Source organism: Ptychodera flava, chromosome 3 (genome assembly GCF_041260155.1).
Source record: "Ptychodera flava strain L36383 chromosome 3, AS_Pfla_20210202, whole genome shotgun sequence".
NCBI classification, from domain to species: Eukaryota; Metazoa; Hemichordata; class Enteropneusta; family Ptychoderidae; genus Ptychodera; species Ptychodera flava.
This window is the reverse complement of record NC_091930.1, coordinates 23,454,123-23,480,270: the sequence shown is the minus strand read 5'-3', so window position 1 is coordinate 23,480,270 and position 26,148 is coordinate 23,454,123. Positions and strand designations below refer to the sequence as shown.

The window sequence follows — 26,148 nt, the reverse complement described above, 5'->3', positions numbered from 1 at the left end:
TGATGTTATGGTCTTTTTGAGAAAATAAATTAAAGTCTATACTATTTTAGTGCTCCCGAGTTCAGAAAAAACTCAGTAGAAATTGTTAACGAAAGCTGCAGAATATCAGACCTCTGTCATGACATCACAGGCTGCTAAGCGACAGTTATTGCGTAAGGTATTGTGCAAGACATAGCAGACTCAGTAGGGGAAAATGGTAATGTCTAACGAATTTTTTTACTGACGACTCTGTAGGGATAATTAATAAAATAAAAATTATATCTATATACTTACATCACAGTCACAAGAGCTAGAATGTATTCATTAGGGTCGCTGCGTACCATTCTTTGTCTTTTACAGACAGAATTCCTATGCTTACATCACAGCCATAATAGAGTCTGTGACTCCGTAGGAGAAAATGAGGACAAATAGTTTCTGCTTTAATACTTATTCTCGTAAATGTTGCAATACTTGATAGGGATTCCCCAAATGAGTCATATATAGGTCATCCATACGCCGTAGGGACTTGCGCAATGCACTGGCTATGACTCACTGTCAATGCTTGCTTGCGCAATCTTCTATGCGCAAGCTATTTATGTGTCAATGACCGTTGCTATGGATGCGCTACAGGGAGGGGAATTTTCTTCCTCTCCGTACCTATTTTTTTCAAATAAAATGGTGAAAAAAATTATCACAAATAATAACAAAGTCTTAATTACGTCGGTAAAGCCCATAAGCAACGAATAATACCCCTAGTCTACTTTGTGTTGTGACTGCTACCAAAGCTTACAGAGATAATACACGGAAGCACAGTGGAACTAAAAATACAGACACTGTGAGGGAGTGTTAAAATCAATAAATGAAAAAGTATGGGTCACAATTATACAGAAGTGGCCCTTGAAATCATTTTTTGTGTCAGAATCAAGACCAGCATGAATATTATATAAAAAAACTATTTAATGCGGTACTTCTTCGTTCTTTCCTGGCTACCGACCAGATTTAATAAATTTGACTTATTGTTTACCCCTGATTTGACCTGCATCAAGTAAAGCAAAGCAAAGTTATATTTAATTCGGACGCCAAAAAGGAGGAACGTTTCAAAGTATATATATTATAGCCCAAACATGGGACTATGTGCCCAAGGGAAAGTGGCCATTTGCCCAACGTAAGGAGGGCAAGTGGTCTCAGAGAGATACGAGTCATGTAATAAACATATCTAAGGTCCTTTCGAGGAGTCCCAAAAGTTTACGCCCTAACGAATACAAAGGTTTTCAATCAGACTCGAACGCATGGTACCCAGTCACCTAGCGGCGGAGGCCACAGACAAAACCACTCGGCTAAATCCCCAATCTCAAAGAAGCGATTAGGGAGTTAAGCTGTATTACCTATTATCGTGCACAAGTTCATAAGCTTCTTCGGTGCGTAGGCGCATGATCTTCCACGGTTATGCTGATCAAACAATGTACATGCAGGGTACTACTAGTCGGCCCAGAATCGTGAATTTGATATAATTTGGTTTTTGTAATCTATTGACAGCCTAAACGTCAAAACAACAAGGGGAAGTCAGGGAAATTACAGGAAAATTCTTTTCAGTCAAGCGGTGTACAATTTACTGACGTACGATGAGTTCATGTATTATGACATTTAAAGTTAAGAAGTTTCCAGACTGTTTTTAAGTCGAATAGACTACCTTATTCTTGATAAATGCTAGTGAACGACTGATGCTCGTTGATGTCCTTTTATGTGACCGCCAACCTCTCAGTGACAGCTCGGATCATAACCCGTAAGTCCGATACAAGGACTTACTGTCCTTTATTGCAACTTGAATGTTTGTTGAAAAGGGGATGTCAAACATTCACATAATATGTTGAGTCTCTTTCAGGCAGGAAGTAAAACACAACATTCAATTCTTCAGTAATGAAATTGACGAAATTTCTATAAATTAATTTGTCAGTGGTTGGAGAAAACTCTTCAACAGATTTATTGATTAAAAGACATCAATGATGGTTTTCTAACAATTGGAATGCAGCTCACATTAAAAAAAATTTCTATCGAAAATCTAAGAAATCGAGTCATGCAGTTTGGAATAGCTGGTGGATAATAGTGAAAAATAAGACAATGATCTAATGTTGAAACCAACAAAAACAGAAAAACAAACAGCTTAAGGTAGTGTGCGCCTCAAGACTTCAACTTTTGTTAAAGTTTTCCTCAACGAAACTTTCAACAATTGTCTTTTAAAATCATGAATGTTGATCTGGGGTCACCGTGAAAACTTTGGTATTAGAGAAGCGGCCTGAGATTACCCAAAATTTTGACATTCTAATAGCCGCCATCTCTGTCAATTCTCTATTGGGATAATAAAATTCCCGATTTTCACAGAGCTAAGCCGGTGAAACTTGATTTCCATCGTAATCTTCAAAATGAGCATTAACAAATGGTAGGCCAAAAGGCCAGGAGAATATGTTGCAAAAGCAGCTCCTGAGGTGCGTTCTATCTTAAGGTAGTGTGCGCCTCGAAAGTGAAAGACTTAAACTTTTGGTCAAACTTCCAAAATGAAAATAAAACTCTAACCACGCTTTTTTAAAATAAATAAAAATAAAAAGCAGGGGTCATTGTGCAATTTTTTAACAAGCGAATAAAATTACATAACATTTTGCAATATTTTAAATTCAAAATGGCCGCCATTCTTGTGTTAACTCTCTGGGGGAAACCCATTTTCGATTTCCGAAAACTATGACGGTGAAAGTTTTTTTCAAGAGCTTTAAAATGAGCACAACAAGTGGTAGATCAGAAAAGAATTGCAGAAATGTAAGATTCCAAATATCTGCCCCCGAGGCGCGTTCTACCTTAAGATATTTACATTGTCTCGTTCAAATTCAAGAAAAATATATTTAGTTTTGTCGTCATATTCGGGCACATCTCTTTGGCATTGGTGATTAGGTTTATGTCCATCTTGGAAATGTCTAACTTGATTATTTCCCAGCTTGAATGTGGAACTTTTTCTCAATAATCGGGTACACCAAAATCGCGACCCATTAAAACAAAGTAAAAGAATAACGTAGCGACTGTGATGACGATGCCACAGATTACGGAAGCTATCGTTAAATTCCGAGCTGACGCAGATGAGGCCTCGGCTTGTTGTAGATTTCCAGTCTTAATAGCGTGCTGACCCTATTGATAAAATGGGATATTGAAAAGGACATATTTATGTACATTCCATTTTAAAAATTTTGCTTCCGATATCTGCTTGGCTAGATTCTTGTACAGCTCATATAATACAAGTACAGTATAAATAGTGTCTATTGCACGTTAATGTACATTTTCACTTTGTACATTTCATATTTTCTAACGTTATTTCTTGGGCTAGTCTATGTTTTTTGTGTTGATATTCTAATTTGTCTTCCATCATTCTTGCTTCTGGATCTTCATGATAAAAGTGATCGAATCAAAAGTAATTGAAAACAGGTGTTGTTCTTACTTCTGATGCCCTAAAGATTGCGGCCAGTCCAAGGGGCCAACAGCAAAACAGACACGCCAGTACTGCAGGAATCATCCAAGTGTTCGGTAGGTTTCCTATTTGCTCAGTGCCATACCTACAGTGAACGTGAACGTCGTTTGACTCTTGTGCGGTCTTTAGGGAGACAAAAAGAAGCAAACAGAATAGGTTATCATTTGAGACAAACAGGGAAATTGAATGTGGTTCGCCCTCAGGTGAGTAGCGACCAGTTGGCAATGATGTGTTGTCCTACAATGATGATTCTCATGATGGAAAGCTCAGTTTACTGGGCTAGTAATTCGATTGACAATATGACAAGGCCAACTTTCGACATCGATAGCCTGATCATCGGCCTTTGAAATGTCAGTAAAAACTGTAAGTCGGAAAAGGGTTTCGAGCAGTTCCACATCAGAAGCCATCAAAAACTGATGGTTTAACCCCACTTTGACTCCTGGCTGGCTTATCTATGTACATTTACTCAAAGGTGGCATGGAAGCCCGCTATAAATAGATATACTGTGATGGCTACGTTCATTATGAAAAGGAAAGTTGACGGGGTTACACGCAGAGACAAGTTCCCGAAAATGTGGCATTTCGATCACAGAGTCAATCCTACGGACGTGCAACCCAGTTGGATATTCGGTAATCTGTATACCTCCATCAAATGATTGTGGAAAGCGGAGCACCAAGTCAGTGGTTTATGCATTGCTAATCTGTAATCCTGTTGATTTTACGTCCAGTAGAAGAACTAGTTGTCAATGGATCCATAGGGAAAGGAAAAAAACGTAAAATTGAGGAAAAAGTCATACGGTCAAGCTCATCAGTTCAGACCAAACGTTCCAAGCAAATTTACAGCACCAAGGTCTGTATATTCATGGCTTCATGTTCATCACCACACATTTATACTTTACCCAACTTGTAGTCCATGTACATTCATGCTCAAAAAAAGCAAAACAAAAAAACAAAACAAAACAAAAAAAAACAAACAAACAAACAAACAAACAAATAAATAAAAAAACTTCATATATGTTATGCACAAGTACTCTCTTTTTGGACGACGTGATGGTCCAAGAAACGACCATTTGGCATATCCTGAGAATGACTTTTTTGGCGTGTGTGTGCAATATTTTACACGATGTGGGTTCAGGCCCACCAATGGCTTGACCGAATTTGGGTACAGCTTACGGACAAGAAAAAAGGGTTTGAATTTAGGAAGGGAACCTCCTACAGACAGTTAGGTATTTGTGTCGGTCAAGTCAGGAGAGGCACGATTATTCTGTGAGGCAGAGTATTACCATTGCAGAGGGCACTGAGAATAAAAACACTTCAATCAATCCACAAAGACGAAGAGAAAGATCGGTAAATATTGTGTTGACAGCGTCGGTCACGGAATCTATAACTTTGGCATCGGTCACATTTGTTGCTCTGATATGCCGAGACTTATTTTCAAACATTCTGAACAGGATGACAAAGTGATTTCTTAAGTGTTGTACACGACATAGCACAATGCCAAATGTTCTTTGACTTAATCACTTTTTCGCATGCTACAACAATTGGAACTCCGCCCTGTTTACCAAGATCGAGTGCGAGTAAGAAATGGCGGTCTATTATGACCTGTTGATGCACTTAGTCATGGTATTTGCCTTAATGTACTAAAAATATCGGCTGTTAAGGAGGGATTTAGTCAGGGCAATAAGTTTTCTACGTTGACAGTCGGCAATACTTATCAAAGATTGTAGGCTTGATAAATCGGCTGTTTTTCTCAAATACGTCTTTGAGGATTATGAATCACACATTTCTGTTTGTAATACGGTTATGTTGAATTTTATAGCTCCTCTGTCAGCGACACGGAACTTAACAAATAGGCTGATTTTCCATCATCATCCGTCGTCGTCGTCCGTCGTCGTCCGTCCTCTGTCGTCCATTGTCCATCAACGATTGCCTTCTCCTCTTGAACAACAAGTCCGATTGCTTTGAAATTTGATATGCAGTTCACTTTGGGTGACCTCACTTAAGTTTGTTCAAATCGTGGTAAATTTGCATATTTGTATTTTTGGGGTGTTTTTGGTAAGAAAAAATCTTAACTCTGAAACTGCTTGTCCGATTGCTTTGAAATTTGATATGCAGTTTACTTAGGATAACTTCAGTCAGATTTTTTGAAATCGTGATGACATTTGCATATTAATATTTTTATTTTTTAGTGAATTTATGTCATTTTTGCTAAAAAAAAATAAAAGTCTTCTTCTTCAAAACTACCAGTCAGATAGCTTTGATATATGGTACATATGTCCCTAGGGGTGATCTATTTCATATTTATTCAAATTGTGCAGAAATATGTAAATATGCATTTTAAGGCACTTTTTGCCATTTTTTGGTCAAAAATGTATTTCTCAAAAAGTACTGATCTTATAGTTTTAAATTTTGGTATACAGGTTTCTATAGATGAACAAAGTAATATGTATTGAATTTCTGATCAAATCTGTAATTTTTTTTTTTTCGGGGCAATTTTTTCCATTTTTGGTCAAAAAACTCCTCTGATAGTATTTGGTATGCAGGTTCCTACAGATGAACTAAATGATATTTATTAAAATTATGATGAAATCTGCAATTTCGTATTTTCAGGGTAATTTTTTTCCATTTTTGGTCAAAAAATGTGTAGTTCTAAAACTTGTCATCTGATAGCTTTGCAAATTTGTATACAGGTTTCCACAGATCACTTTAATGATATTTATTGAAATTATGATGAAATCTGCAATTTTGTAATTTTGGGACAATTTTGCCATTTGTGGTAAAAAAATGTGTTTATCAAAACGTACTGGTCTGATTGCTTTGAAATTTGGTATACAGGTTTATATAGATGAACTAAATGACATTTATTGAAGTAATGATGAAATCTGCAATTTTCAATTTTTCGGGTAATTTTTCCCATTTTTGATAAAAAAATGTGTTTCTCAAAAAGTACTGTTCTAACAGCTTTGAAATTTGGTATACAGGTTTCTATAGATGAACAGAATTTGATCTTTTGAAATTATGATGAAATCTGCAATTTATATTTTGGGGGCAATTGTTGCCATTTTTGGTCAGAAAATTTTATTCTCACAAAACTACTCATCAGATAGCTTTGGTTGACATGTTCTTAGGGATGATCTGATGTGATATATTATTAGTATGAGGAAATCTTCAATGTGTATTTTTGCAGCTTATTTTAGCCACTTTTTTTTGGCCACTGCATTGAGCAATCAAAGATTTTCCACCTTCTTCAAAAACATGTGTCAAAAATAGTTATTCTCTACATAAACAAAGCGGAGCTGTTTCGGCCGCTAGGTCGCTTGTATTGTTATTGATTTGCTCCTTATGTTAAAGGTGGAACTGCATTTTGCAAAAACATTATGTCAAAGCAATATTTCTTATCAAATATGACAAAAAACTCCCTCATTCTATATATCTTCAAAAAGCAGAGAACCTACAATTTAGTATGGTAGCAGCAGTTTACTCGAAGGATGAAGTGGGTGTATATTTTTGGTAAAAAACCTCAAGTTTGTTATTGATGATAGAAATGAATTCCAGTCAAAAACTTGATTCTATTTAATGAAATATTTCATTTTAAAGAAGAGTATGTAGATTAAACGACTATTTTATTTTGCATTATCTGTCTTCAGTCTAAAATGGCAAGGGTTGAAAGACTGGAACTCATGATTGGAAAAATTAAAATGCCTATAAGCACAGTGTTAGAACTTCATTGCCAAACAAAATAGTCGTATTGTTATATAGCATTTAAAAACATAATGTTAAAATTTGAGAAACTTGACCCTGCAAGATTGGAGTTAAATTATTTGAAAATTCTGAAATTGGGAGGAAAATGAAGCCAGGGAATCGGGTGATTTGCATTTATTTGCATAAATTAAATATTCTTTATCAGCAACTTACGAATGCTTGACAAGCTAAAAGATGACAGAACCTAACTAATATTTTTATCTTGGGTTACCATAACAATTAAAATACAATGAATATTTGCAAAAAAGTGATTTTAAGCAAAATAAGCTGTGCTGGGTGAAGCACCCCCTTAATGAATCCACTACTGCTTGCCTCCGACAATCTGCCGCATCCCTGCCCTTCGTTTACTTCGGCACCTGCCCTATACCTGTCTTGCATCAAGTCACTTTGCTTGCCAGCGGAGAAGTTATATCCCAGTATGATACGTAGACTGATCAAAAAGTTAATACTTTGCTAATTTGTAAACCTTAATTCCTGTTTCGTTATATACGGTCCAAACAGAAGTGATGTGCAGCAGATATACATTTCATGGCTGATTCAGGGATGTAAGGTCTTGCCTGGTTAGCCGTACGAATGAAATTTGAACAGATAATGTGGTCGTCGTTGTGCGATGAAATTACGGTTCTGCACTATCTGTGAATCTTTTTCTCGGAAGTCACTCATTGTACGGTTGATTTCTTGTAATCTCTGTTGCCTTCAGCTGTGCTTGCTTTTGATAAATCACTGTCACTCCACAAAGAGTGACGAAAGGGTGACAGGACCGAAACAAGAGCGACTACTGCCATGTCTGTTCACCATCATTGTGATGCGCTCACTTTTGGTCCGAAGTACCATTCAACTCGGAGATACAAATAATTACACTATGCAGGGAGAAATCCCCGTTCATTAGGGAGCCTTCAGAAATTACAAGGGGGTTGGGCCGGGGGAATTGGGGGTGGGTCACTTTTTAGAAAACAGTTCAAGGGGGAGGGTCACTTTTTATAAACCTATCTTGGGGGAGGGTCACTTTTGACAGAAGGGGGTTGGGCTGATTTTATGGCCAAATCTTTGATTGTCCGTGTGATATTTCCTGAATAGGAAATCACCGACAAAAGACGTACGCAATATCCACAAGCCTCACAAGCAAAGAAGATGCAATGGTATCCTACATTAAATTCCTTGAACAGTTAAAACTGATCAAAGACAAGATACAAAAACATATGCATTAGGTTGAAAAGTGTATATCAATTATCAAATGTACAAAAATGCAAAGATATTGTCAGTTTTATTTTGGGAAAAATTGTGCATAGTTCTCTCACAGACTACCATGTAGAGTAAATCAAATTTTCAGTGAAATTCCAAAATGAAATTTCTGGCACAACCATGGACTTATAACCACACTGGTTCAATCAAGAACATAAATATAAACATTGAAGTGCACATACATGCACAGATTTACCTATTTTTGTATTGGGAAAAAATATTCATAGTTTCATCATAGACCGCCATGCAAAGTGAATCAATATTTCGGTGAAATTCCAAAATCAAATTTCTAGTACAACCATGGACTTGTAACCACTCTTTTCTAATCAAGAACAATAATATAAATAATCCAGCATACATAAATGCACAGATTTATCTAATTTTGTACTAAAAAAAATAATATCCATAGCTTTATCATAGACCGCTATGCATAGTGAATCGACATTTCGGTAAAATTCCAAAACCATGTCTCTTACACAGCATTAAACTAGTAACCACTCTAGTCTAATCAAAAACATTAATATCAATAAACAAGAGTACACAAATGCAAAGATTTATCTATTTTTGTTTTGGAAAAAAACTATTCATACTTTCATCATAGACACCATGGATAGTGAAGCAACGTTTTAGATGAAATTCAGAAATCAATTTCTTGTACACAAATGCACATTTTACTTCCAGTTCAAGCAAAGTACATTTAAATACATTATCAAACATATATAATATACGATAATGACGTAAAATATAACAGTAGTATGCGTATTTCGTCACGTGATGGCGTTCAAACATTGCGGCTTGTTCAACTCGCCCGGACACCCAAACAAACATTGAACATTGCCATATAAATGAATCCAAATTTATGTTACACTCAAAAAATGACTTCGACAATACAGAAGAAACATTTAGGCAGCAATTTTATTAGGAAGTGCGCTTTCGAGGGAAAACTGCCTATACCTCGTTCTTCAGGGGGAAAAATGCCGGGCGATGTAATGTTTTGACAGGGAACCCGACGTTATGATCTCTCTGAAACAAAACTGAATCTTCCCTCAGATCACCGCCACTGCCCTGTCTCTCGTTCTGAAAACTGGGGTAAAAGTTTTGACATGCTGAAATTTCAATGCTTGAACTATTTTGACCTTTTAAATGCTGCCATTCAATAATTTCAAATAAGATTAATATAGGACTATACCTCCTGACTTTAGAAATGTTTCTGCTCAACGGATATTGGGAAAGAGAATTACATAATTCAATGACTAGATAGCATTAATAATTAAAATGGAATAAGAAATGTTAATTTATGATTACATTTTTCAGCCGCAGGCAAGTTATACAAGACAGCCTTGGTCCTTTCTTTGCACAACAGAGATGTAATGTAAATGATAATCAAGATTTCTGTACTCGATATTCGAATATCAAAGATTAAGAACAAAAGATACGAGACTCATGTACCTTAATATGTTCATACCCAACGTAAATAACTCTTGATTGCGTAATTACTATCGATAGAAGGACAAAAAATCATTGGCTTGACCCACAGCTGTCATCGTTTACAAAATATCAAAATTCACACAGGAAAAGTTACCTTGTGTTGCACTTATACTATCACAACAACGACAGAATTATGATGTTCAATTGTTTGTTTATTTGATCTAAAATTCGGAAATAATCTTTTTTGCAACTTTGATTACTAATTTTCACATCACAAGATCATAATTGATGGCCCTTACAGGTATGATAAAAATTCAAGTATATTCTATTAGTTCTACGATATGGAAATTACCTTTCTCTCATTTTTGATTCAAATTCCTGATTTAAGAATTAAGATTCTCACTTTGTTTATACTCAGAGAATGATGGTTAGAGTTTAGATAACAGATCAAGCTTTCCCACCTGATATTTTCGACTGAAGATGTATGAATTCAAGAAAAGGGATTTTGTGAGAGGTTTGAGGATGTAACATGTTCCAACACATAATGTGACAATCTTGCTTAGGATGTGTCTTTCTTGTGAGACCTTACTAATCTTCCCTGGAAACCATCCATAAGTTTGCCTGAGATCTTCCTAGGATATATCGCTCCCACCAGATACGATTTCAGAGCGTAAGTCAACCAAATAATACTCTGGATCAAGATTAACCAGCAGCCTAACAGAGCGATTGAATCAGTGATTGAAATATTATCTGTGTGAAAGTAGGAGAAGACGTTCTGTCGGCCTAGCAAATCATAAAATGTATATTTAGTGCAGCTCAATAGGGCTTGAGAATTTAATCTGTACGATGTATATATCTCTGGTTGCCATTATTTAAAGGTTTAGTCGAGTTACTTCAACATCATGGTAATTGTACTCGGCAATATTCCACTCATATGGATCCCATTTGACTTCCTGAACTGTAATTGTACTCGCCAATATTTCACTCATATGGATCCCATTTGCCATCCTGAACTGTCATAAAGCAAGTTTCAGATTACAGCGGATAAGAGGCATATTTATGGAGTTGCTGGCTCTGGCACTTATATGTATTTTGTCCCTGATGTCTTTTGGTCTTCCTGCTAATTTTTACAAAGTATACAACATGAAAGATTGATAGAATAGATAAGTTTTGTGAAAAACGCTTTTCTTGAGCGTTAAAATTCAGATGACGTCAAAAATATTAAAATGAAATACTACCTTTGAAACATTCTTGGGTTAGATTTCAATTTGTCTGAGTCTGATATCTGCCCCCTCTTGACAAATGGGAATTACGGCAAAACAGGCTGACTAAGAAGGAGACATTTATTACTATCTTTGTGAAGCTGTTGCAGAGCACCAGAATATTGCAATGAAAGTTGAAGTATGATTTAAAAAAGGTTGAGAGCTTGATTTTGTGTCTAGGCTCGCAGCAGATGCAAACATAAAGTAAAGTGAAAATAGACAGTACAGAAGACATTATTTGAAAAAAAAACAACAAAACGATCAATAGGAATACTGACTAGATTGATTTTTAAGATTCAGTCTTTCGCATCTGTTGATTCATTTGACAAACGTGGCCAAAAATCACTCAACACTGATAAAAGACACGACTACTCAGGAGATGTCCACGGTGTCATAAAAAAAAACTAAGGAGGGGAAAATAACATTTTAAATTGCTCCGAAGAAAATAAAATCCATTTAAGTATGCATTTCACGATAATACAGGATGGCATAATGGCAGACATGCCCTGTAGACCCTTCTTAAAGAGTTTAAAATGAAGCAGAGAGACATAGCAGTTGGGTCGAGACCTGACTCTCTTATTATGGATTTCTCGTCCTTTAGCCTCTATATTGTAGATCACACTCTGTATTTATCAATTTTAATAACCTTTACACTAGGTCAGTCATAACTATAATGATCCTCGCCCACAGTTTATCATCTCTGTTCGACATACAAACACATGATTAACATGAAAACACCATATACCTCACTGAATTGCAGGCTTGTTCAGGGATTAACAATTTCAAATGCATGATTTTTAGCTCTTTATCGTGTTTGGTTCAGTCACGACAGTTAAATATGTTCAAGTGAGAAAAACAAAATTCAATACAATTTAAGAACCTTAATTTTTGACATGACACCTGAAATCAGGATCATACTCTGTGACAAGTCTTCTACTCAACCTTTGAACAAGAATAAAATGCAAAACTCCAATGCAATTTGTTGCTAGTGTTAGTGCCTAACTCTGATTGGATCATTCACCACTGAACATGCAAAAGAATTGTCCTTTACTCTGATTCCATTGGTTCCCTAGGGTCATAATGCTTGGGAAGTTCATGACCCACATAGTCGACCTTTGACCTCATACAATTTGTTGGAACCAAAGATAATGACCAGGTCATAAAACAAATTAAGACACAAAGAAAAAAGTAAATTAAAAGTACACATATTGATATGTGTACTATGTGAAATCTGAGATCGAGAACAGTATTTTAAAAAGTTACAGTACGGTCATTGGAAGGCGTATTTTGTGACTTTGCATTCTAAAAGTGTGGTGTCAACTGCTACATTGCGTCACTGGAAATGATGTACGATTTTGTCCTCCATGTCCCTGGAATTACAAATTATTGGAGCACAAAATATGCTGGGTAAAGTTATTTACAGTCGGCGCTATGAAATCACAACTGTGTAAGCTCTTGAACAAATTCATTCTTTTCTTCAGACTAACTTTCTTTTTTTCACTCAATATAGGATCATTAGCTACCCGAGTACCAGCTGCAAACCGAATATGTGGAGTCATTTTTCAAAAAATGTTATTTCTAAAGCGCGAGAAGCTAGTTTTAGGTACCCTTGAAGCTATATATAACACGATTGCAAATATTTTAGGTTTATATGATTTTGAAAAGTTTGTCAAAATTATTAAAAATAAGGCACCAGACCATAATCTTGTGCTACAGACTAAGGCCAAAAAAAAATGAAATGTTTCTGGTCAGGCCTTTCTTTAAAAAATGGTGCGGCGACGCGGATTTGTTTTTCTCTTCCTCAAGGGAGGGAGGAGTGTCAGTTAAAGCGCCAAAACGTAATGGCTAGTTTGCATAATCATTTGCATATCATTAATTTATATAAATGGATGTAAGCTTGCACATGTACCCAAATTAGGGTGGCCAAAGTTAAGCTAAAATGTTGCGACATTATACGCAACTCACGCACACTGAAAGTGAATTTGATTTTCGTGAAATTTTAAACGCCATTTTTTCTGAAAATAAGTAGCTCAGTTACTGAAAAAATAGATATTTCCAATTAAAATCGATGTATGAGGCAGGTTTCATTAAAAAACTGAAGAAAAAACGATAGAAAAATAGTGTTTTTCCTCACCAAAAATGCCACTTTGTACTGACCGGCCACAGCGCTCGAGCGGTCGCCGCTCATGGCACGCACTTCTGAATCCAGTCAATACCTATTTCGCAACGGAACTGCTTTCGGGCCCTGTGCACGCTGTCATAGAACTATGAAACTTGGCCAGGAAGTGGCAGACCATCCCATTTACATGTAGTGGTGAGTTTTTGTTATATTCTGGGAATTTTAGCCAGCAAACACGAGGTAAAGTGAGTACGGTAAATTCGGTGTAGATTTTTCCCATTTAGATACATATTTTTGCCATAAAACTTGTAGCATGCTCTTTTTAAACATCATTCCAACATTTCTGTGAAATATGACGAAAATCTGTCCACGAGCACAAGTACAAATCATAAAAACAAAATCATGTTCATTCATAGACCTCAGTACAGTGTAACTCAAGATGGCGGCGGAAGGCAGTCACACTGACACACCATTGACAGCCTGCCTGAGGCTGAAGTTAGGGACAGCTATTTCTTACAATTTCATGGCTGAAAATGAACTGCATTAAAAGACAATTGGCAGTTTAAATTGATTTGTTAGAATTGAGTGTTATTAAATAACATTGTGACAAAATTTCATTGTATTGTGAGCTCTAGTTTTTAAGTTATGTGAATTCAAAATTCATAAAAACATAAAAATCCATCCATTTTTCGATGGTACGGTGCCGCCGCAATTTTGACTAAGTCAGACAAAATATTTTCAATTTTCAACACTCACAGTTTCAACATCCAAGACTGTGCATCAGTCAAATCTTGATTTTTCCGTAATATTTGGTAAATCTGTGCACAAGACACATAGTTTAATGATTCCATGTGAAGTAAATAAAAAATTATGGGTTTCCAAACTTGAAGGAATCGGCATTCATTGAATAATTTTAAAATTTGCCGAAAATTGTCCGCGAAAAAATGGCATTTTTTTTGCTTTAAAACTTTATAACTTTTGATTGGATACAGCTATTTGCATATTTTTTTTTTATTTTTCTCTTTTACCCCATTCTTGCTAAAATCCATTTAAACTGTGTGTATAAACAAGAAAAAAATGGCTTGGTAAAGTCTTTCAGAGAGCGTGTCAGAGTGGAACCACACGCGACGCCGGATCAATGTCATTGTCAACACGTTATAAACACGTCGGCCAACATGGCCGCCGCTATATTAAAATTAATGCAATGTCAACTCGATCGCGATCGTGATCGTACTCGGACAAAAACTCATCGTTGTAAAATCATAATCAACCTCACCAGTCAACTCTTGTTTCTTTTGTGGTCCATTTCGTTGATCAAAGCATGGGAATGTGATCAAAGGCCTTGCTAGTGCTACACCGCCTACCTCTCTGAACACTTGTCCGCGATGTATACTGAGCATTAAACTAAAAGGTCTTTGTTGGTCGTAATAGTCGTTCTGGAATGGAAATTTGTGAACATCCCAGTCGATTCCTCTGTTGTTTTAACGTTCCTCTCGACACTTCCGGACAACTTATCTGATGCATACCATACTTCACACCTTCCACAGGTTGAAAGTTGCAGTGAGCGCTAATGTGTAGACAATGCATGCAACAGCTGGTAGCTACGCAGAGCGTGTGAACTAAAGGATGGCGGGAATATTTTAAAGCGTAGCGCGGAGAATCAAAGCGTAGCGGGGAGAGGCGAAAGCGTAGCGGGACCGCTATGGCCTGAGGAGAACACTGAGTTTTATAGTTTTATCAATATAGTAACATTTAAACTGTTCATGCAGTCACTGATCATGTGCCCCAAAGAATTTTCTCTTTCTCTTCAGCCGTTTTGGTTTGGTGTTATAGTAATAGTAATCAGTATGTAGTTTGCCACAGCCGCCGGCCACAAACCAGGAAAAAAAAAGGGTGACGCGCTGTTGTTCAAGTGACGCGCGCGCTGCCCAGAAACATTCTTTTTCTTATTTTGGCCTCAGGTAAATTTCTTAATTTTGTTCAATCTTGGCAACTTGGCAACAAAGATAACTGTTTTGTACTAATTCTAGTCAGATTTTTTTTTTCAAATGTAAATGTAAATAAACAAATGTAAAATAAACAAAAATTTTGCAAACTGTACTTCTCATATAATTCTGCAGAATGTTTATAATCTTACAAATTTTAATCCTTACCTCATTTTGATATATTACGGTTGTCAAATTGCGATTGTTCGAACAGTTATATTTACTACTATGTTTGACTGCTGATAGTACATTGTAAACTCTCCTATTTTGCCAAACTGTCATTTTCATTGTGTGGTAGATGTTCAGGAAACTAGAGTATTTCATACTTTTGAAGTTAGTACATCAATTAGGCAAAGTAAAATAGTTAAATTGTATGTTTTTATTCTATCTACTTCCACAATGAAAATGTCGAAAAATTGTTCATGACAACACTATCTTACATTACAAAATATCCCTGAAAAAGTACGAAGGCAAAAAATCAACATGAATTCATAATCTGTCATCCTTTGTTTTTTAAATGCTTGATGATTCCTACCTTGTATTTTCAAGGCCACCTTTAGACTTGGTTCGAGTCTGTGATTTGTGAATGTTTGAGTGGAGACAACGCAACAATTTGTATTTTGCTTTCACGTGAAATGCGCGCGGTGAGTGGAGTGGACGCGGTGAGTCGGGTGAACATTATTCAGGGGAGTTTCACCCGGAATCACAGACTTGGCTCTTCTGCAGGGTTAGCGTTGTTATAAATTATTCATGAGATGACGTTTTTATTTACTTATATATTATTCATAAGATGTCGAGTGCGATCATTCCCAAAAAAGTCAGCTCGACCTCGTTTGTGTCACCGCTAACGCGTGGAAATATCTATGTTGTTTGTGGGGGCCCATGTTGCAAAATGCGATAATCGTCGCCGGTTATTCAAGGACGGAAAAAAAGACTCTGTGAAGAAATAGAGTTTGCCGTTGGTAGAAGTTTTGACCCCTTTCTGTACACTCATGTGAGTTTCAGATCATGAAGCATTCGGCATCGACTCTTCTGAAAAGCCCCAGCAGTTCCGACTACAGTGATCTACATGATCAGCCATCGGGACCAAAGAAGTTGTCAAACGGCTTGTTCAATGCGAAAATAAAAGACCCAGCAAAGGTTCCCGTTCGACGCCACTAACAACTAAGTTCACGCGTTCTCCTTATTGGCCAGAAAAGTGGCTGGAACCTTTAATCATTCTGTATTTGCTTGACGTCACTGTGTACACAGTCCGTCTGGCCGCCGGTACTTTGCAAGAAGTGGAAGTCTGTGAATCCGGCAGAAACTTACTCACTATACTGCGCAGACTCAAAGGTAACGCATTCAATCGCTGTGAAAACCAAGCCTGCGCTACCAAATTCCGAATAGGTTTGTACGAAATAGGAGAGACACAAGAGAAACTATTATAAATGGTTTACAATTTCACCGACTTGAACCAAGTCTAGGCCACCTTGAACATGACCATCTGTTTTTCAAGGCCACCTTGGACATGACCCTCTATCTTTCAGGGCCACCATGGACATGACCCTCTATTTTTCAAGGCCACCTTGAACATGACCCTTTTGTTCAAGGTCACCTTGGACATACCCTCTTTTCCAAGGCAACCTTAGATATTACAATATATTTCTGAAGGCAGGGCCAAGATAAATCACGTCCACTAATTTTTAAGGTCATGGTGATTAAAGGTTTTTAGAAGGCCATGATAGTTATGATCGTACATTAATATAAAAACAATTTCAGAGGATCACGATTACACCCTGGGTTAAAACTTAAGATTTGCTCACTTTTGAATCATGATTGTAATCATTTTTTGTTAGTGTTGCGTTCATTAAAAAAAATCAAACCTTATAAATACATGTAGCTGTTTGAAATGTTAATATGTGACCTCAATTTGTCATATTTAAACATAGTTGGAAATCTAGAAAGTGACTGAATAACTCTAGATGTCAACCATTGGTTATTTTAAACTACCTTTAAATTTTTACAACAAAATACTCAAATGACCAACTTCTCATTTTTTTCTGAAAACAAATTGAATTGTATTATTTACAAGTGAATATATAGATTAAATATTACCCTAATATGTTCAATTTTGGAAAGCAGCATACAAGGGAATTTCACTTTTGAACTTGACTGAGTAGCTGATTTCTCCTTAGGTCAAAGTTTATGCATATAGAATGGATCGCCATGAGCTCGGGTTGTCGGTAACGCACACGGTACAAAAGTGTTCAGAAAACAAAGGTGTTAACGGGATTGAACCACTTCACTACAAAGGAACGTAATCCAATTTGGAGCCGTTGTAACTCCTTCTCTCTTTCTACCTCCATGGTCCTCCGATGTCCCATGCTGACAAAATGAAATACAGTCGCAGTCGAGCCCATTAACCCATGCTGGCAAATGAAATACAGTCGCAGTCGAGCCCATTACCATGGTCATGGCGAAGAGAACTTTTGAGGCTACCGTGAGATCATACAAGGTAAGTCTGGAATTGTGTCAAACAGTTTTAACATAAATGCCAGTAGCTGTGGTGTTTTCAGACGGGATTCGTGCCTTTTACGGGCTGGTTTTTACTTTTACGATTTTAACCCCGCCACCACAGCTATGGGATATTAAATAGACTAGCGTTCATGTTCCGCCGCAAGCACCCTTTGCGCAAGTTTGTTCGACGATATTACGAAAAATTTTCCATCCAAATAGCAAATTGCCACACTCATCGACAGCTTGGTTATAAGGGACTAACCAGACCAGAAGTCCGCTCAAAATTCACTGAAATATCGCCTTTTTTCTAGGTTTGCCCGACAATACTACACGGAGACCGCCATTTTGCTAGCGTAAAACTGTTGGTCGAGGATCCCTGCAGCACGTCACTACAGTGACGTTGGCGGTGACATCTCAATTTCTAAACACAAACTAAGAGATTATGGCTAGCGTTCGCGCGCCACGAATAATCACAGATCCTAAGACTGAACTTTTCACTCCCCGAGTAAAAGTTTGGTTTCAGTTTTGTTAGACTTGGAATATCCAGAAGACGAACGATGGTCATCGATAACACACAATGAATATCTCAGTTTGTGTTGGCACCAGGCATCATAATGAAACTGTTGCCTGCCAGGCAACAGTTCCAAAAACTGGTGCCTCTGTTCCCAAAACTGATGCCTGCTGATGTCAAAAATAACATTGACGCATGTGCGGACTGGAATGTAAACAAAGATGTCGTCTGCGGCCCATCAAAACAACAGACGAGAAATTTCTATGTTTATCCTTCTTTCTGAAGAAGAACTGAATGCTCTGATTTCCAACAAGGACTCGAAACGGACGAAAACTATAATCAAATGTGCATTGAACTTTTTGCAGAAGTATTGCGATCCTGCTGGAAAAAACTTCTTCTTACTGAATCACTCCAACATATTACATGCGACAAGTTTTGTGTATGGTACGTTCTTATGCATGACTGGGGATGAGGTGTGTTATAAAACACATATTGACTGGCCATGAAGACAACAGCATACGTCTTTAACCCCTCGGGCCTGTGAGTCACCCCCAAAAACAGTTCCTCGCCGACTCACAGTCCCTCGGGGTACAGACGTATGCTGTCGCCCACATGGCTAGTCAATATGTGTATAATGATGACATTTAGTTACATGCAGGGCATTCTCAAAGAATTTCACCATTATTGACCAGCATCAAACACATTTCAACAAAAGTCAAAATAACAGTGCGCGCATGGATATTTTATTACTTATTACAGTGATTCATATACTGTATCATTTCATACAATATTTAGACAATTTGGGGACCAATCATGATGAGTGTTGCATGCTAGCAGGGTACGCTTACCCTTTCCGGACACTCTGGTACCACAACTAACTATCAGTTGTTCATGATGGTCCTACTTAAATTTGTAAATCACAAATGTCCCATGGACCTGGTGATGTATTACATTGAATGAAAATGATTATTGGACTAGGTTTAATGTCATATTACTTCGAGCGTTAATGAACTACTTTAACGTAGAAAACGTCAAAGTGCTTCACAAGACTGGATAATGTATGGAAACCAGTTAATACATTTTTCACATGGCCCGCTGACTTCTCTGATGTTCCTATTCAAATCAATGCATTGATTTGCACTCAAACCAACGCATGTAATAAAACGTATTAAGTGAATTACAACATGGAGGCATTACAACAATACATTATACTATAGGCAGAGTAGTGAAATATTTGCATTGTGTACATATTTTTATTTGCATTCATCAGTTATCAACAAATCAATAATCTATACATTTACAAATGGATATGAATTTCAGGGTCATGGATGTGTTTGCAGCTACATTGTATGTTTTGAAGTGACGAAGTAGGAATTCCATCGATTGTAACGGTAATATCATCAAACAGCCTGGACCATGTTAAACCCTGACTTGACACAATGAAGTAACATCAATGATTATGAATGATGTGAGATTTGGTCCTCTCAGGCTTAAACCCGTACATGTATATATAGGGGTTGCTCTGGTCAGTTAGAGACAGTCAGACCTGAAACGGTGAAAATGTACAACTTTTCACAATTTCAGCCAGCTCATATATTTGTGTCACCAGCAATTTCGCAGATATTTCAGGATGATGTGCACCAACGCATTAACAACTGTTCATCCTTGACATCTTTATGAGATGTCGTATAATCCATTTCAATCTTTTCGAAAAAAATTGTAATTGTCTGACATCACAATTTTCACTTAATTTCAAATGTTCAGTAACAATGCACAATATACTGTACAGTACAGACTTGATAAAAAAGTTCCAGATGTGCTCACTTTCAGGGCCAGAAAATTTGCTTTTTTCCCAACTGGTCCCAGGACCAGTGTGACCTGTGTCTTTTCACTGTTCCAAAGGTAAAATCCACTGGTCCTCAAAAATGTGCATAACAATACACAAACAATTCATTTTGCTTACTCATGTTGTATTTACATTTTATTTCTATCGGATTTGCTTGGGATGCACAATTGTCAATTTTTTGCAATTTACAGTCTGATATATTTTATATACATTAATTTGGCAGATCTCTCAAGTTATTTTGTAGTAGTTTCATCTGTCAATACTTTTATATTGTCACCCGGAAGCTCAATAGCTCAGCAGTACTGGTTGATTTCACCAGACCTTTAAAATATTCATTTTATGAATTTGTAAAATTGACATAAATTTGAAAGTCTCTCTTTGGTCAAAACCAAATTCAAAGTGAAACCCATTGTTCAACACTCATATCACTCTCAAAGGAGCTATGCTTTTACTTGTAGGAAGTGTGAGATACACCTGCTGAGTTAGATATGGAAGTCTCCACAAGTAAATGAAATGTAGATAAAAAGGAAGTCAGAATTTTCTTGTAATTACAGACATCCATTACTTCATGTGTCATCAAAAATCAGGACTTGAACTTGCTTATGACATCATCAGTTTCTTGTGATATCTCATGAAATGAGGATTATTGCTGTGGTGTATATCTAGGTGCTCCGAACCTCTTTATAAGATGTGTTTCTTACCATTCTGTCAATGACTGTGTTTGTTGTTGCGGCTCCCTCTTTCAGAGAAAACTATATGCCATCTTTACACTTATGCTACCAACAACAACTACGATGAGGGCCAGAAACTACATGCTTACAATCAAAACTTTCACAAAGGCTGCATAGTCATAATGACTGTGATCATTTTTTTTGCTAATTTTTTTTTAAGAGAAAATTGAGAAAAGTCTGTACAATATAGTGCAGGTACCATTTCCTCGTTGTTGATTTCAATTTCAACTTTCAATTTCAGATTCAGCCCTTTTGTATTTGAATTAAAACACTTTTCATCCAGGGACCATTTTTTTCTCATATGTCAGGATAATAAAATAAGTTAAACCAATTTACATGGAGGATGCTAAGGTCATTATTTGTTTAACATCATAAATCACTCACTTTATGTAACTTTTATAGAGGTTTTCTTCGATGTATATGTTATATGTAATGTGTAAATGTTTAATTGTGAGTTTGTTACAAACTTTGTGACTTAGGCGTTTTGAGTAACCATTTTTGTATGACTTTGTTTGCGAATAAACTTTGATCAAAATTATTTATGTGTACATTACTGTATGTCAAAAACTTAGGTGATAAAATTATGTCTGTAAGTAGGAAGTTATCATTCAAATTTACATTGAACAGCTGTATTGGCAGTCACAATGTATTTCACAGAGATAAAACTCTTGTTATGACCATGCAACAGTTTCACTACAGTGTTACTTTCATTTCTTTCTGTAGTTTCATACAGATATTTGTATTTTCACAAGATAAATAAATATCTGACAATGTGAATTACAGTATAACATGAATACTTTATGTTTTCTTTGTATGGGTGAATGCTTTGTGCAAACAGAATTATTCATAATAATTACGGTCAATCCGTTGTGACCATGTACATGTATATTGAAGTAATATTATTGAAATATGACCCTGTATAATGAAGGCCATATCCATTTTGACCCTGTATATTGAAGGCCATATCCATTGTGACCCTGTATATTGAAGGCCATGTCCATTGTGACCCTGTATATTGAAGGCCATGTCCATTTTGACCCTGTATATTGAAGGCCATGTCCATTGTGACCCTGTATATTGAAGGCCATGTCCATTGTGGACCCTATATATTGAAGGCCATATCCATTGATATCCTGTATATTGAAAGGCTATATCCATGTGACCGTGTATATTGAAGACCATATCCATTTTGACCCTGTATATTGAAGGCCATGTCCATTGTGACCCTGTATATTGAAGGCCATATCCATTGAGACCCTGTATATTGAAGGCTATATCCATTGTGACCGTGTATATTAAAGTGCATATCCATGGTGACCACCTATATGTAAAGTCCCTGTCAAGTGACCTTCAAAATGTTGCTATATTCTCAAATTACTAAAACTTAGGGAATGGACAAAACAATAATGAAATTTCAAAGAAAATAATATGATCTGTCATTCTGAAATGGTAGAAATCTATTTATTGTGCAAATTTATCAAAAGTGTCAGGTACCCTATAGCTGAAAGTTGCAATATTACAATTACCGTTAAAAACATGTGAATTGCAAAAACAGAAGAGTAGATGGGCTTAAATTTACTGAATAAAGCAATATTACTACAATATTCTATAACCCAAATTACTTCCAATCGTATTATATATCACTATTCGTTGTATTCGAAAACGGCTTGTTGGCTGTATGCCCCTCGGATGTATGCTATGGACTGTCACTGGTGACAGGTTAAGCAAACGACGCTGAATGTTTTATTGCCGGCGAATTATGCTTCAACACAAGCACGTACTACAAATATTTGCCATGCTCATGGATCAAACAAAACGGAAGGGGTTATCTAAAGGTTTCCAATGTTCATTCGTCTCATAGTTTTCATAATGGGACGTTATCATTATAATTTATATGATTATAATTTCGTGATCGACTCGAGCTGTCATTTGTCAGAAACTGAATTCCAAATTGCCTTGCCTGCCATGTTAACCTTTACTCCATGTCGACACGCCTCTATTATTGGTGATAAATTTAGTCTCCGCCTAACGTGGGTTTTTCCCGTGACCCCCTATGAACAAACAGGTAAACAATGCTGCAAACACTTCCTCTCTGCCGTTGAAAGAGATAAAATGTGCCTGCTTCCGCAGAAATTGCTTGCAAATTGCCTCTGCATGAAACCAAATTCGAACATAAAGCAACATTTTCAATAGAAAGACCAATATATATGTGAGTGTCTTGTTGTCCATGTAGTTTCTAATAGGATGTTGCCTCGCGTATTCAGCTCACCGAGACCGTTGTATCAGTTTGCTTCTGTACTTCTGAAAAAGTTGCATACCGGTAAAAATCAGGGAATAAATCAATACCACCCTCACACCAAATAAAATGATTAATCGAAACTGGGAAATTTCTGGTACCTCCTCACTGAAAGGAAACAAGAAAGCCGTACTAAGGTAGTTCGCGTAAGGTAGTTTAAAATTTCCTTTTTTATCTCTACGGGTGAAACAAAATTCCCAATTCTCACACAACTAAGCCAGTGAAAAGTATACTAAACCTGTAAGCTTCAAAACGAGCACCCACAGGTAGGCCAGGTGAATAATGTAAAAGTCCGAATATTTATCTCCGAGGAGCATTCTACCCTTACTAGCCATTGTACTATATTCATTGTTACGTTTTGCATTAGCTGTTTGTGAAACAAACGGCTAGTCATGATTAACCATAAAATGTGATTAAAAGACCAGTACACCGGACAATCAAACGAAGACAGAAAAAATTGCTGCCCCTAAAGGAAGAAGAATCGAATAATGGAACAATATGATATTTTAGGGAAATGTTATATATAGAAAAAGATCCTTCGGGGGCCTGAATATTTTGCCATAAACCGAGCCGTTTTATCATTATCCAACAATAAATATTTACTTTACCACAGCGAGCCACGTGCTTTCCGGGACGACTGCATGGCTTGAGGTGACAATGGCTTGCTGTGTCAAGGACTCGGAAACAATCACAGTGACTCTTCATTACTCCATCGCCTAGCTCTGTCTACAAAACCCCGTCTCTCCCTTTATAGGTTGTCAACATTGCAGAGCGTCCGCAGTGAAATACAGAAATTCCTTCATTATTACTTCATTATTTGTATGTAGGAAAGTCGGTGCTATCCAGTTTCATCCCCGTGGAACTCACAAGCCTTTAAAAACTCATTTTACCTTAAAGTGAAGTGGTAATATTGTACAATTTTTCCTTAATTCCATTAATTATCTCTTCGACATGTACACTGACACTGTAGCGTTGGTCTTGAAACTACCACTGCCGCAAACAAACAATCGAATAACCACTGTAGAGTCTCACCGTGACAGAGCGAAAGGGAGAGAAATTTGCAAAGGTACTGGAAAATCATTGATGGCCTCACATTGAAGTCGTAATGGATTGGAGAGCAACAAATCATGACCCTGCCTGAAGGCATTACGAAAAGAAAAGACAGTCTTTTCAGCCTTTACAAGCAAAGTGTACAGTACATGCAATTTTCGTGTTACTGTGAACTTTAATGTGATTGTCATTAAGGTTCCTTGTCGAGGCCACAAAAGGTATGGCTTCATGGTCCTAGCCTAATTATCGACATTTCATCGGATTTCATATGAGATACATCGAGCTTCTCAAATCATTAAATGAGGAAAACTCACTGACTGCGACCTCAAAGCTCATTGTTTACCTTGGTATCGGATGTCAGAGGACCGTAAGGTGGCGGTGGCTGTTTCATGGGCGGACCATCTTCTAACAAAGGCTCTGTTGGTGACAAAAACACAGAAAACTGGATTCTAACTGCTACGTTATATGATCAGGCCAGCGATTGCGTGATGCAGTTCCCGCGTTTAATCATCGTATTGTTAGATACAATAAGGAAGTGTAGAGCACAGTTTTACCGGTTCCAGGGTGCATTGAACGAAATATATTTCGCTCCGGAAAATGAAGAAACAAGGAATAAGAGAAGAGTATTCCTAGCACCTTCGCAGCCATGGACGATTTAAATATTAGACTTGCCTACCTTTGTTTTGAGACATATTAAAATCAAACGAATCAGGAGCTAAACCAAGTACGTCCGGCTTCTTCGACTATGCGCACGTTTCCCCTTCCTGTGTACTGCCAGTATAGCAGTGTTTATTGATTAAAGCGTATGACGCCATTCAGGTTGAATGCAGATGGATAACGTGACGTCAGGTCATTTATTTCTGTCTGATTAAAAGGCAGGAGCACTTCATCGGGAAACCTCAGCCATCTGTCCTCTACTCCCCCTCACTCTGTCTAAGGGAACATAAAAGCTGCAGAGCGTCCCCTCCCCACTTCATGTATAAAGAACTTTCTATTGCCTTCTCCATGCAGCACATGTCTGTCTTCACTCTTCATGTAAACCCCGCAAGCAACCGAATCCTAAGCTTTGTCTACTTTGTCTTGTGACTGCTAATGCAGCTGATTGAGGTTAAGCACGGAAGTACATTGAAATCAAAAACGCAGCCAGTGGTGAAATACATTTTTTTTGTGTCAGAATCCAGGCCAGCATGACTATTATATAAAAATTATTAAATTCGGTACATCTATATTATGTCCTTGCTACCGACCAGCTTCTTTGATAAATTTTACTTCCTGTTAGCACCTTCCTTGACCTACATCTTCACAAGCAAAGCAAAGCAAAGCGATATTTGTTTTGGACGCCCAAACGAAGGAACGTTTCCAAGCAACATAGATATGATCCCGTCGAGGAGTCGCTAGTCGCTAAAGCTTACTGCGCCAACGAACTCACCAGTACCGTGCATGCATCTGTTAGAGCAGCTCAGAATGCCGTGAAGTTCAAAAGGGAATCGTGCGTTTCCGACTCCGGTGCTTTTATAATAACTGGACTGGTATGCGACACCATATGGACGACTGCCAAGAACAGCCTCACCCTGCAATCTGATTAAAATCAGATGTAGAGTACGGCGACGTTGATACTTACGCGGTATTCTCATGCTGTTGCCTCTCACTAAAATTGAGTCATAATTCTAATAAGAGGCGACAGCAAGAAAATACAGCGTACGCGTAAGTAGACGTCGCCGTACTCTACATCTGATTTTAATCAGATTGCCCCACCTAGGTTATCTTGCTCTGAGTAACACAAGCAGTGCAGGTTTTCAGGAAAGCCATCGGGGCAAAACTGTCAAAAATGTGTTTGGTTAAGAAATACCGAGGACGATAGGTTAGATTGATTCAGATTTACACCTAAGCTATAAGCTATAAAAGCAATATCTTCATGTGGGTTCGGGTAG

The 26,148-nt window shown here is 37.2% G+C and overlaps 1 protein-coding gene across 2 annotated transcripts; it reads right to left on the bottom strand.

The window, feature by feature from the left end:
* Positions 1-399: 399 nt before the first annotated feature.
* Positions 400-25,810, bottom strand: LOC139129777 (proline rich transmembrane protein 1B-like). Of its 2 annotated transcripts, none has more exons than XM_070695466.1 (4): positions 24,894-25,043; positions 24,561-24,634; positions 3,458-3,610; positions 400-3,150 (listed from the first exon to the last, which is right to left on the bottom strand). In XM_070695466.1, exons 1-4 carry the CDS (start codon positions 24,907-24,909, stop codon positions 2,983-2,985), a joined length of 411 nt encoding a protein of 136 aa, XP_070551567.1. In that variant the 5' UTR covers positions 24,910-25,043; the 3' UTR covers positions 400-2,982. The 2 variants fall into 2 exon arrangements, with proteins under 2 accessions (XP_070551567.1, XP_070551568.1); XM_070695467.1 differs by lacking the exon at positions 24,894-25,043 and adding an exon at positions 25,647-25,810 and having other exon boundaries at positions 1,935-3,150.
* Between the last annotated feature and the right edge of the window lie 338 nt (positions 25,811-26,148).